At 43.6% G+C, this 13,530-nt stretch overlaps 1 protein-coding gene across 2 annotated transcripts in view; it reads left to right on the forward strand.

The window, feature by feature from the left end:
• The window catches only part of fig4a (FIG4 phosphoinositide 5-phosphatase a), a 109,542-nt gene that overhangs the window by 66,257 nt on the left and 29,755 nt on the right, over positions 1 to 13,530 (forward strand). For both annotated transcript variants that reach the window (XM_029738008.1, XM_029738094.1), the window contains exons 17-21: positions 3,554 to 3,692; positions 5,050 to 5,108; positions 5,316 to 5,463; positions 7,518 to 7,604; positions 10,926 to 11,124. In XM_029738008.1, the coding sequence (XP_029593868.1) occupies positions 3,554 to 3,692; positions 5,050 to 5,108; positions 5,316 to 5,463; positions 7,518 to 7,604; positions 10,926 to 11,124 (632 nt within the window). The remainder of the gene's footprint in view (positions 1 to 3,553; positions 3,693 to 5,049; positions 5,109 to 5,315; positions 5,464 to 7,517; positions 7,605 to 10,925; positions 11,125 to 13,530) is intronic.

Here is a 13,530-nt window from a genome sequence, read left to right on the forward strand (position 1 = left end):
ACCACAGATCAGCTTCCTCAATTAAAGTCTTGGCCTCCCTGAACATTAGGAGATTAATTCCACAATACTGACCACAGATCAGCTTCTAGAGAGAGATTATCACCTTTGGCTGCAAATATTGAGGCGACTTATTCTAATGCTCATAGGCATTACCCTATAATTACCATATAACAATGTGCACATGCTACACCATGAAATATATTGAGATTTCAGACTGTAGCCTCCAATGAGCAAAATACAACTCAATTGAATTAGCATGAAATTGATTTCAATATGATTGATTGAAATGTATAGGCATGTAGTCTATACAGTTATCTTTTAATGCGGTCATCTCCGTTTTCATTTGAAGCATCTTTTTATCCTTGGTTGGCAACAGTTGCATAACAAAGACATTGGTGACTTTGTATTTGTGATCAACTTCGTTCCATGTTACCTTTAGTCCTTAGGCAACTTCTTAATAGAACAGGTATAAAGCCTCAGGGACCTTCTGCCTTGTAAATCTCTTTGAAGCGTCAGGTGTCTTTCTTGGAAACTGATGTAACAGATGTGTACGGCCTGTGCACCTGTCAGTGGTGACTGAAGCATGCGACAAGATGCAAAATGGTCGGTTTCACGGCAACACTTGTTTTGCCTTTCTACCTTCTTTCCTCTGGGTTCCTCCCATTTTTCTTTTTCTCCCCTCATCATCCCTCTCCTCTCACACTGTTCCTGACGATACAGGATGTTTGTGTGGGTCAGGGACGGTGTGTGATTTCAGTCACACAGCCAAGGCTAATGTTTCTATTTAGTCATTGCCCCAATATTACTCTTGCCTCACTAACTCTCAAGGTCATGTCAAAGTTTTGGCCGGACGTGAGCTTTGGAGCTCACCTGTGTATGATGTCATAGGGTCCTTCACAAAATATGTCATGTTTCATGATGGAGACCACACACACACACACACACACACACACACACACACACACACACACACACACCAGCTCCACAACTGTTTTGCAAAGTGTTTCCCTTGAGCTGTAACCCCTTTCTCAAAACAACAGTCATCTAGAAGTATATAACTGAGAGGGACAGGTATAGCATTGACATCACATTCTACATGCGGAATCTATTGCATCTGTGGAGGATGTACAGAACAGAGAAACAATAGTGTTGAATTAAAGGAACACAAGCTCTAACACACACTAACCTGCCTCCCATGTACAATTAACACACACCGAGCACACACACATGTAAAAAACACATGTTCTTCTCCTTGATGTTTGTGGCTGCGTGTATTCCTCCATTGTTTGACATTAACTCCTGATTTATTTATTGAATATGATGAAAATTACTTCTAGAAATTACCAGGGAGAGAGATAGAAAGAGCCTGTAATTGCAGCCAAACACCCTCGTTTTGCAGCTAATTACCCGCCTTGGCCCTTAAGTGCGTTAGTACGGGGCTGCGCAGCAGAGAGGGAGGTGTAGGAACCTAATCAATCACACCTCGTGTCACCACAACATGGTACAACACATGACACGCAGACGACCGAACGATGATCTCTGCAGCACCCATCTGCCACACCTACAAACCGTCTGGTTTTAATGTTTTCCCATCAGTGATGCATTCATCACAGGAGTCCCTGGAGCCTTTAATGTACATGTAGTTATATTAGATGATTTATCTTCCTTTTCTCTCTCTCTCTCTCTCTCTCTCTCTCTCTCTCTCTCTCTCTCTCTCTCTCTCTCTCTCTCTCTATCCTCCTCTATCCTCCTCTATCATTTTATCTGGCTCCAAAATGACCGTGTGGGCACCTTGAAGTCCTTAGTCTGATTTAAGGTAAAATCTGAGCCAACTGACCAACACTACAGAATAATTACTTCCTGTTACTGTAGAACATTTACTTCCTGTTACTATAGAATATTTACTTCCTGTTACTATAGAACATTTACTTTCTGTTACTGTAGAACATTTACTTGTTGTTACTGTAGAACATTTACTTTTGTCACAGGCGTAGACTAACGTGAAATGCTTACATCTGGGTACTTTTTTAACAATGCAGAGTTAAAGAAAGAAAAAGTAACACGAGGAATATATACACAGTGAATAACAATGACGAGTACAAATAACTTGACTATATACAGGGAGTACCAGTACTGAGTCGATGTGCAGGGGTACGAGGTAATAACATGGCTATATACAGGGAGTACCAGTACTGAGTCGATGTGCAGGGGTACGAGGTAATAACATGGCTATATACAGGGAGTACCAGTACTGAGTCGATGTGCAGGGGTACGAGGTAATAACATGGCTATATACAGGGAGTACCAGTACTGAGTCGATGTGCAGGGGTACGAGGTAATAACATGGCTATATACAGGGAGTACCAGTACTGAGTCGATGTGCAGGGGTACGAGGTAATAACATGGCTATATACAGGGAGTACCAGTACTGAGTCGATGTGCAGGGGTACGAGGTAATAACTTGACTATATACAGGGAGTACCAGTACTGAGTCGATGTGCAGGGGTACGAGGTAATAACATGGCTATATACAGGGAGTACCAGTACTGAGTCGATGTGCAGGGGTACGAGGTAATAACTTGACTATATACAGGGAGTACCAGTACTGAGTCGATGTGCAGGGGTACGAGGTAATAACATGGCTATATACAGGGAGTACCAGTACTGAGTCGATGTGCAGGGGTACGAGGTAATAACATGGCTATATACAGGGAGTACCAGTACTGAGTCGATGTGCAGGGGTACGAGGTAATAACATGGCTATATACAGGGAGTACCAGTACTGAGTCGATGTGCAGGGGTACGAGGTAATAACATGGCTATATACAGGGAGTACCAGTACTGAGTCGATGTGCAGGGGTACGAGGTAATAACATGGCTATATACAGGGAGTACCAGTACTGAGTCGATGTGCAGGGGTATGAGGTAAATGTACACATAGGTAGGGTTATAGTGACTAGGCAACAAGATAGATAATAGACAGTAGCAGCAGCAGGTGGCCATTTGATTTGCTCTTGTTTAGCAGTCTTATGGCTTGAGAGTAGAAGCTGTTCAGGGTCCTGTTGGTTCCAGACTTGGTGCATCGGTACCGTTTGCTGTGCGGTAGCAGAGAGAACAGTCTATGGCTTGGGTGGCTGCAGTCAAAGACATTTTTTGGGGCCTTCCTCTGACACCGCCTGGTATAGAGGTCCTGGATGGCAGGGAGATCAGCCCCAGTGATCTACTGGGCCGTACTGACCACCCTCTGTTACGCCTTGCGGTCGGGTGCCTTGCAGTTGCCGTACCCAGCGGGGATGCAGCCAGTGAAGATGCTCTCAACGGTGCAGCTGTATAACTTTATGAGGATCTGAGGACCCCTGCCAAATCTTTTCAGTCTCCTGAGGGGGAAGAGGCTCTGTCGTGCCCTCTTCACGACTGTGTGGGTGTGTGTGGACTGTGTTAATTTCTTAGTGATGTGGACACAAAGGATACATTTACTTCCTGTTACTTCCACCTCGGTCTTGTACATATTGTGCTTATCGTATCGTCGTCTCTGTGACTCTCTCTGTCTCAGATGCAGACCGGCAGGATGCCATCAACCTGTTTCTGCAGGTGTACCAGCCATCAGAGTCTAAGCCTCACCTCTGGGAGCTGCCCACTGACTTCTATCTGCACCAGAGGAACTCTATGGCACTGACCCACGACCGGCGCAGGTACACACACACCACGGCAGATGCGTACTCACGCTGATATGCCTGGTGGGAGATCACTTAGACAAGATTACCAGCTGCATCTGTGTTTCTTTTAGGGGCGGCTTACCTGCAGAACAGCTGCGTGTGTGCGTGCGTGCTCGCTCAAGCTTGTCTGAGTGTGTGTGTTTTATGATTAAGTGTCTCTCTTCTACATTTCTTTCTCTTGGTCCCCCTCTCTCGGACCCGCTCGCTCTCTGTCTCATTCTTTTCTTTTTTATTTCACGCCCTCTCCACCCCCTCGCTCCCTCTAGCCCTGCACGGTCATGAATTTTAAGCCGAGCCCTAACCATGCCCGCGATGTTCAGGCCCTACCCTACCCAGGCCTGATTGCTTCTGGCAAATTTAAGGCCCTGCCCAAAACCCAAAATCAGAAGTAACTTCCTCCCTTAGTAAATCCATTCGCTGCTCCTTTCTGTCTGTCATTGGCTCCGTGCACGCAGCTCACTCTGCTCTTGAGTATCCATAGCAATGGCATTGCTTGGGCCGCTCTGCTCAATGAAGAGACTGGAGAGCTGTTAGCTGTTAGCTACTTTATCACTCAACTCAGAGAGCTGAAGGAAAATTGTTATTTTCTGTTAAATAATCTCTCCTGAAGGACTTCTGACACCATGTTATGATCTTAGTCAGATATGACAGGTTCATAATGTTAGTGACCTGCCCGTACCCTAGTTACTGATGAATAAACAGTCCCTACCCGTCCCTAACCCCATGCATAATGTCGGTGCCCATCTGGCTCAGGTAGGGTAGCAGACCTCTACTACCGCTCTCTCTCGCTCTCTCATTCTTTATTTTTACTTTGACGCCCTCTCACCGCCTCTCACTGTCTTTCACGCTCCTCTCTTTCTGTCTTCCATTCTCTCACTCCCTCTTTCCCTTTCTCTTCTCGTATGTTCTGACCCAGATCTGTCTGCCTACCTGTCTGACTGTGTTCAGTCAATTCTTTGTGGTTGTGCTGCTGTCATAATGACAGACCCAGATTGCTGTGGCCACTCCACCATTCAGTTACAAAGGCCAAGATGGCTCTGTTATTATCATAACAAATGAAATCTGCAGTCAGTCTTTTTCCTCTCAACCAGCCACACAACTCCCTATAATTGCTGTATTTATTTGCACAAACTGGACTTAATTGAATTAAAGGGATGATGTATTAGTTGTTAGGCTGTCGTCGAGCTGCATCCTAGTTTCATATCTGGGTTATGTAAGTACGGTATTCATTGGTGTTATGGCAGTGAAGGTAGAGAATGCAAACCTTAAGAGACTTGCATTTATCATAATGTTGAACGCTGTTAGCTAATCCTTGTTGTGTGTTTCTCTCTAGCTATACGTACTGGTGGTCGGAGGGGATCTTATCCTACCTGCCTCTGCCCTATGATGAAGGTATCTATTCAATCATACACACATCTGGGTTGGAAAGCAAAGTTTGTCTCAAAGCCAAAATCATGACCGACATAAATGAAAAGAATATACTTTTCTCTAATTTCACGGTGTGTGTGATTGTGTGTACACTATGAGCATGTGGCATATGTACAATATGTTAGTGTGACGTGTCCTAATATGTGTGTGTGTGTGTGTGTGTGCTTCCAGTTCCCTGTGAGGAGAATATGAAGAAGGTAGCGGTGAGGAGAGTGAACCGTTACGACGAGAGCATCGATACCTACACAGAGTTCTTCAAACCCTACGAACTCACCTCCTTTGACGACACCTTCTGCATAGCTATGACCAACTCTGCACGGTACGTACCCTAACCTGCATACAGTTACATCAATATCTACTGGGTCATGGCAAGCGAACCGTGTTGCTTTTTAGTTTCATACAATGAGATGTCTGAATACTGGCCTGAGCAAAAATATTATAATTGTAAATTGACAATGAAGGTATTATATACAGTGCCTTCAGAAAGTATTCATACTGCTTGACTTATTCCACATTTTGTTGTATTACAGCCTGAATTCAAAATGGATTAAATTGGTTTTTTTTCTTCACACAATACCCCATAATGACAAAATAAAAACATGTTTTTAAGTTAAAAAAATTATTAGAAATGAAATACAGAAATCTCTCACTTATAAAGGTATTCATAATCCTGAGTCAATAGTTTCTAGAAGCACCTTTGGCAGCGATTACAGCTGTGAGTCTTTCTGGGTAAGAACTTTCCACACCTGGATTGTGCAGCATTTGCCCCTTATTCTTTTCAAAATTCTTTAAGCTCTATCAAATTGGTTGTTGATCTTTGCTAGACAGCCAATTTTAGGTCTTGCCAGTTTTTCCAATTGATTTAAGTCAACAGTAACTCTGCCACTCAGGAACATTCACTGTCTTCTTGATAAGCAACTCCAGTGTAGATTTGGCCTTGTGTTTTAGGATATTGTCCTGCTGAAAGGTGAATTAATCTCTTAGTGTCTGGTGGAATGTAGACTGAACCAGGTTTTCCTCTAGGATTTTGCCTGTGCTTAGCTCCATTCCGTAAAATGTTTATCCTGAAAAACTCTCCAGTCCATAACAATTACACACATACCCATAACAGGATGCAGCCACCATTATGCTTGTAAATATAGAGAATGGTACTCAGTAATGTGTTGTATTGGATTTGCTCCAAACATAACATTTTATATTCAGGACAAAAAGTGAATTGCTTTGCTACATTTTTTGCAGTATCACTTTAGTGCCTTGTTTCAAACCGGATGCTCAAAGGGATATTCAATGTCTGCTTTTTTTACATTTTGACCCATCTACCAATAGGTGCCATTTGCGAGGCATTGGAAAACCTCCCTGGTCTTTTTTGGTTGAATATGTGCTTGAAATTCACTGCTCGACTGAGGGACCTTACAGATAATTGTATGTCTGGGGTACAGAGATGAGGTAGTCATTCAAAAATCCTGTTAAACACTATTATTGCACACATAGTGAGTCCATGCAACTTACTGTATGTGACTTGTTAAGCAAATGTTTACTCCTGAACTTATTTAGGCTTGCCATAACAAAGGGGTTGAATACTTATTAACTCAAAACATTTTAGCTTTTCAATTTTTATTAATTTGTTAAGATTTGCGAAAAACATAATTCCACTTTGACATTATGGGGTGTTGTGTGTAGGCCAGTGACCAAAAATCGCAATTGAATCAATTTTAAATTCAGGCTGTAACACAACAAAATGTGGAAAAATCAAGGTGTCTTAATAATTTCTGAAGGCACTGTAGACTGACCATGTGAATCCTGGTGAAAGCTATGATCCCTTGTTAAATCCAATTCAATCAGTGTAGATGAAAGGGAAGAGACAGGTTAAGGAAGGATTTTTAATCCTTGAGATAATTGAAATATGGATTGTGTATTTGTGCCATTCAGAGGGTGAATGGGCAAGACAAAGAATATAAGTGCCTTTGAACGGGGTATGATAGTAGGTGCCAGGCGCGTCAAGACTGCAACATTGCTGGTTTTTCCGCGCTCAACCATTTCCGGTGTGTATCAAGAATGGTTCACCACCCAAAGAACATCCAGCCAACTTGACACAGCTATAGGAAGCATTGGAGTCAACAGGGGCCAGAATCCCTGTGGAACGCTCTCGGCACCTTGTAGAGTCATGCCCTGATGAATTGAAGCTGTTCTGAGTGCAAGGGGAGGGGGGTGCAACTCAATATAAGGAAGGTGTTCATAATGTTTGGTATACTCCCCATATGTCTGCTGCAGAGAGACAAAAGAGATTTGGATCTGGGTGCAGACATAAGGTTAACTATGATGTGTTTTTCCTGGGATAATAATGTGGTGATTATGTTCTCTTTGTGTGTGAAGGGAGTTGATGCCCAAGACGGTAGGAGTGGACCCCAGCCCCTTCACTGTGCGCAAGCCAGAGGAGACTGGGAAATCTGCTGTGATTGGGTGAGTGTACTCTACTCGCGTGTGTCGTGACTTTACGTTAATTAATCTGATGACTGTTATTTATCTTGTCAACTAACTATGTTTAATTGTTACCTGATTTAATTAATCAGGTAACAATTAACTCATTAGGATCTGGGGCACCACGAGCGGTTCATTAAAGAGTTACCATCTCCCAAAGGTCTTAACCTATCACATCTATAAACAGTCAATGTATTAATCGTAACTTCGTATCATATCGACATTCTGAACAGTCGTAACCTCCTGCATCTGCAAAAAACCCAGCCTTACTTATGATTCAGTACTACACAAATTGGTTTAATTATTTATTTACCAGCTAACTAAATGGTAACACAGGTTAAACATACACACTTAATACATTAGAAACAGGTCCCAAGCAGACTGACACAATATGGCAGCTTGTTACAAAAGACAGAAAGTGAGAGAGAGGGACAGAGACATATACTACCGTTCAAAAGTTTGGGGTCACTTAGAAATGTCCTTGTTTTTGAAAGAAAAGCAAAAAAAATGTGTCCATTTAAAATAACATCAAATTGATCAGAAATACAGTGTAGACATTGTTAATGTTGTAAATGACCATTGTAGCTGGAAATGGCAGATTTTTTTATGTAATATCTACAAAGGCCCATTATCAGCAACCATCACTCCTGTGTTCCAATGGCATGTTGTTAGCTAATCCAAGTTTATCATTTTAAAAGGCTAATTGATCATTAGAAAACCCTTTTGCAATTATGTTAGCACAGCTGAAAACTGTTGTTCTGATTAAAGAAGCAATAAAACTGCCCTTCTTTAGACTAGTTGAGTATCTGGAGAATCAGCATTTGTGGGTTCGATTACAGGCTCAGAATGGCCAGAAACAAAGTACTTTCTTCTGAATCTCGTCAGTCTATTCTTGTTCTGAGAAAGGAAGGCTATTCCATGTGAGAAATTGCCAAGAAACTGAAGATCTCGTGCAACGCTGTGTACTACTGCCGTCACAGAATAGCGCAAACTGGCTCTAACCAGAATAGAAAGAGGAGTGGGAGGCCCCGGTGCACAACTGAGCAAGAAGACAAGTACATTAGAGTGTCTAGTTTGAGAAACGGACGCCTCACAAGTCTTCAACTGGCAGCTTCATTAAATAGTACCTTCAAAACACCAGTCTCAACGTCAATAGTGAAGAGGCGACTCCGGGATGCTGGCCTTCTAGGCAGTGTTCAGATGTGCAAACATAATTGCAAAAGGGTTTTCTAATGATCAATTATCCTTTTAAAATGATACATTTGGATTAGCTAGTACAACATGCCATTGGAACACAGGAGTGATGGTTGCTGATAATGGGCCTATGTATGCCTATGTATCACTACTTACACCAGTATCACTACTTACACACCATCATCTGCTCATCTATCACAGTGTTAATCTGCTAAATTGTAATTACTTTGCTACTATGGCCTATTTATTGCCTTACCTCCTCACGCCATTTGCACACACTGTATATAGACTTTCTTTTTCTCTATTGTGTTATTGACTGTACGCTTGTTTATTCCATGTAACTCTGTGTTGTTGTTTCTGTCGCACTGCTTTGCTTTATCTTGGCCAGGTCGTAGTTGTAAATGAGAACTTGTTCTCAACTAGCCTACCTGGTTAAATAAAGGTGAAATAAATAGTACAATAAAAAATGTAGATAATCCATAAAAAATTGAAAAAAAATGTGCTTTTCTTTCAAAAACAAGGAAAATTCGAGGTGACCCCAAACTTTTGAATGGTAGTGAAATACTTTGGTACATTTTGAAACTACTCTCACTGTAATCATATACTTTGCACACGAACCGCCACCCGTTTGGAGTAAGAAATCATGACGTGTGTGTGCTCGTGGGTGCGCTTCTCTTTGTTCGCTCGTGTGTGTGGCCTCGTGTGTGTGTGTGTGTGTGTTTTCAGCACAGACGTTGTTTATGTGTGTTTGTATATTTCTGTGTCTCAACACGTGTATCTGGAAGCCATGGGCCAAAAACAAGACACTCATCTTCCATTAGCTGACTCATATGAGCGCACACACATATACACACATACACACACACACACCACCTCTTTACCTTGTTGAAAACCTTCAATAACACCTAGTTGTTGAGCAACTACGTGTGTTAGTATGAATATTGAACTCCTATAAAGGGCATGTATTACTCCTGTTCCTTTAACCAGTCAATGGCTGTTTATGGATTTATTTATCAAAGCACAACCTTTTAATGAATGATTGAGTGTCCGGTATCATTCTCTACTGGAGTGTAATGTAGGCGTCCAGATTGGAGTTGTCCATCCGTTGTAGAGAGAGGACAAAGCTTTGATTACACTCGCTCTCTCCCTCTCTCCACTCCCCTCTGTCCTGCTGCCTAACCTCTCTCCTCCCCCCTAACTTCTCTCTCTCCCTCTGCACTCCCCCCTACTCACCTCTGTCCTGCTGCCTAATCTCTCTCTCCCTCTCCTCCCCGCTACTCCCCTGTGTCCTCCTGCCTAACCTCTCTCTCTCCCTCTCTCCTCCCCCCTACTCCCCTGTGTCCTCCTGCCTAACCTCTCTCTCTCCCTCTCTCCCTCCCCCCTACTCCCCTGTGTCCTCCTGCCTAACCTTTCTCTCACTCCCCCCTACTCCCCTGTGTCCTCCTGCCTAACCTTTCTCTCTCCCTCTCTCACTCCCCCCTACTCCCCTGTGTCCTCCTGCCTAACCTTTCTCTCACTCCCCCTTACTCCCCTGTGTCCTCCTGCCTAACCTTTCTCTCACTCCCCCTTACTCCCCTGTGTCCTCCTGCCTAACCTTTCTCTCACTCCCCCTTACTCCCCTGTGTCCTCCTGCCTAACCTTTCTCTCACTCCCCCCTACTCCCCTGTGTCTTCCTGCCTAACTTTTCTCTCACTCCCCCTTACTCCCCTGTGTCCTCCTGCCTAACCTTTCTCTCACTCCCCCCTACTCCCCTGTGTCTTCCTGCCTAACCTTTCTCTCACTCCCCCTTACTCCCCTGTGTCCTCCTGCCTAACCTTTCTCTCTCCCTCTCTGTTCTCCCCCTAACCTCTCTCAGCCTTTCAGTCTGTCTCTGTCTTGTTAACCATGTTTATTCAAAAAACTACCAACGGTACTGTCTACCTCTACTGTCTGTTTATTCTGTGTGTCTTAAGAGCAGTATGGTCACGCTATGGACTGCTGACATTAACTAGTGTGTGATAGCTGGGTGCGACAACGACTTATCTTAAGATGAAGGCATGAATTGTAAGTCGCTCTGGATAAAAGCATCTGCTAAAGGACTAGTGTGTGTGTGTGTGTGTGTGTGTGTAGTGCTAAGAGCAGTAAGGAGGAGACGGTGGTCCAGAGGAAGACAGCAGCCAGCGCCCCCCCACCCCCCAGCGAGGAACAGATCTCCAGCAGCTCAGAGGACGACTCCGAGGACGACCGCGACGATGACGGATCAGTGTCCCAACGCTCCACCCCCATCAAACTACTGACCGAGTCTGGGGAGAGCGTCCGCACTCAGGAGGTATGGGATGGGAAACGCGCTGACACACACGCACAGGTAGCCAGCTGAGTTCAATGTCAGCTGACATGCAGACAGGACCATGGGAGAGAAGGTGCTAACTAAAAGTGAAGAGTTCAACTATCGAGATTGAAAACTCATTCTGTGTCAATTTAAAGAAGATTTTCAGTGTCAGGTTGGAGCTCTCCTGTTTCTCCTCACATGTTCAGAACATAATGAGGTTTCTCTTGGTTTCTCTCTCGCTAACTGGCCCTCTCACATTCCCTCTCCCTCCCATTTCTGTCTCTTTAGCCAACCATCTGTCTCCCTCTCTCCCCCTCTCACTCACAGAGTTGACCTATCGGTGTTGTGTGTTATTGTTTGATTAATTTCCCCCCTATCCATTGAGATTATCACAATGATCGCATAATCATTCAGATAATGAATCCATAACATGGTCTACATATTAGATGTAATCAAAAGTGTATTCATCACAACACAGTTTGAGTTCTTATGGTTTGATTGAACTCCACAGGACACTGATAGTTTTGGATGGTTTGGTTTGACAGTTTGGTTTTTTAGACCGCAGAGCAACATGTAGAAGACTAACATACCACCGCAGCTGATATTGTGTTCTATCATCAACGTTATCCACAGTCACCAGTCTAATACATTGTATCATAATGATTATACTAGAGTGAATAAAATGCATGAGACTGATCCATTTTCATGTGCACACACACTTCACAACAAAACACGGGGGGCTCTCATCTCTCGCTTGTGACTCAAGGTCTCTCTCTGCGTTTCCATGACAACTGGACTGGTTGAATATTCTCCTTGGTGAGCAAGCGAGAGAGCGGAGGGAAGACAATGGGAGTTTGAATTTGAATCGGATGACCTAGAAGCTGATGCCAGCCTCAGTCAGAATACATTGTGTGGGTGTGTCCCAAATGGCACCCTATTCCCTATATAATGCACTAATTTGGACCAGAGCCCTATGGGCCTTTTCAACAGTAGTGCACTACAAAGGCAATGGAATGCCATTTGGGACACCGACATGCTGTTGGACTGGTACCCAGGTGGTAGTACCACTGTCCATTAAGAGTGGTGCCATCACCTGGACCTCATGTGAGTGCTACCGTAAAAGGGATATTTAGATTGGCAGCAAAATGTGAGTAGATTCCATTGGAGCTCATTCAGGTCAGGAAATGAACTGGGGAAGATGGGGAGCAAATTGAAGATGAGGAGCAATTACCAACTCATGAATTGTATAGAACTGACCATCCTAACGAAGTAGATGACTTGGATGTAGTTAATTAATTAATGGCTCACCGTACTTTTCCCTGTGAGAGAGACGACACAACGAGTTGAGAAGTCTCTCCTTCTCTATCCATTCTACCATCCTTTAGGAGGCCTCTTCCCCTGAGTTCATATCATATCTGATATCTCTGTTTGTCAATCATAGACTGGGTAGGTCTATGGTAGCTTTGTCTCGACTCATCTCTCAACTTATCTCTCAATGTCCAGTTACTGAGCCTTCCTCGAACGGTCATTCCTACCTTCTGTCCATCTCCTGCCCCCATCCCTCCCTCAGGTGGTTGCCTCCTGTATGTTTTATGACGACAGCTATGGGCTAAATTCTACTCTGCTGTAAAATAAAAGACAGCAAAAGCATAAATGAGTAGATGGATGGACAGAGATGAAAAGAGAAATGAGGCCACTAGAAAAGAGATCAAGCCCAGTGACGTACACCGGGACACATAAAAATGTCACGCCTTGCTTCAAAATCCCAATTGTACTCAATCTGTTGCTATAACAAGACTATTGTGTGCCACATTTGTTGTCAGAGGCAATGGTAACCCAGATGCTGTTTGGGGTCTCTTTGACCGACTAGACCCTCATTGTGTGAAGAAGCGGCGAGGTCGGTGGTGGTGAATCAAGTTTTTGTTTTCGTCCGCCAGGCAGCCACACAACATGGCTTCCGGTGCCAGCTGGGGGCTTGTGGGTAATTTCTTCCTCTGTTTACAGTCTTGAGTGAAGTGTTCAGGTTAAGGGCCATCTCATACTCTCTAAACAGAAGATACCACAAGGATAAGCTCTCTCCTCTCCCCGTCTACACGTGATGAGAGATCGAGAAAGGACAGGAGCCATGGAGAGAGCAGGGTAGAGAGATGAAGACAGAGCGAAAGAAAGAGATTACCCTGCTCCGCTGACCCCTTCTATTTTATTTAACATCTTCATTCACATGTTTTTAGATGTCCATACACATTTATATGTTAATTCACATGCTTTTAGATGTCCATACACCTTTATATGTTAATTCACGTGTTTTTAGATGTCCATACACCTTTATATGTTAATTCACATGCTTTTAGATGTCCATACACATTTATATGTTAATTCACATGTTTTTAGATGTCCATACACCTT

The sequence above is a fragment of the Salmo trutta genome, chromosome 1, assembly GCF_901001165.1.
Source record: "Salmo trutta chromosome 1, fSalTru1.1, whole genome shotgun sequence".
Classification (NCBI taxonomy): Eukaryota; Metazoa; Chordata; class Actinopteri; order Salmoniformes; family Salmonidae; genus Salmo; species Salmo trutta.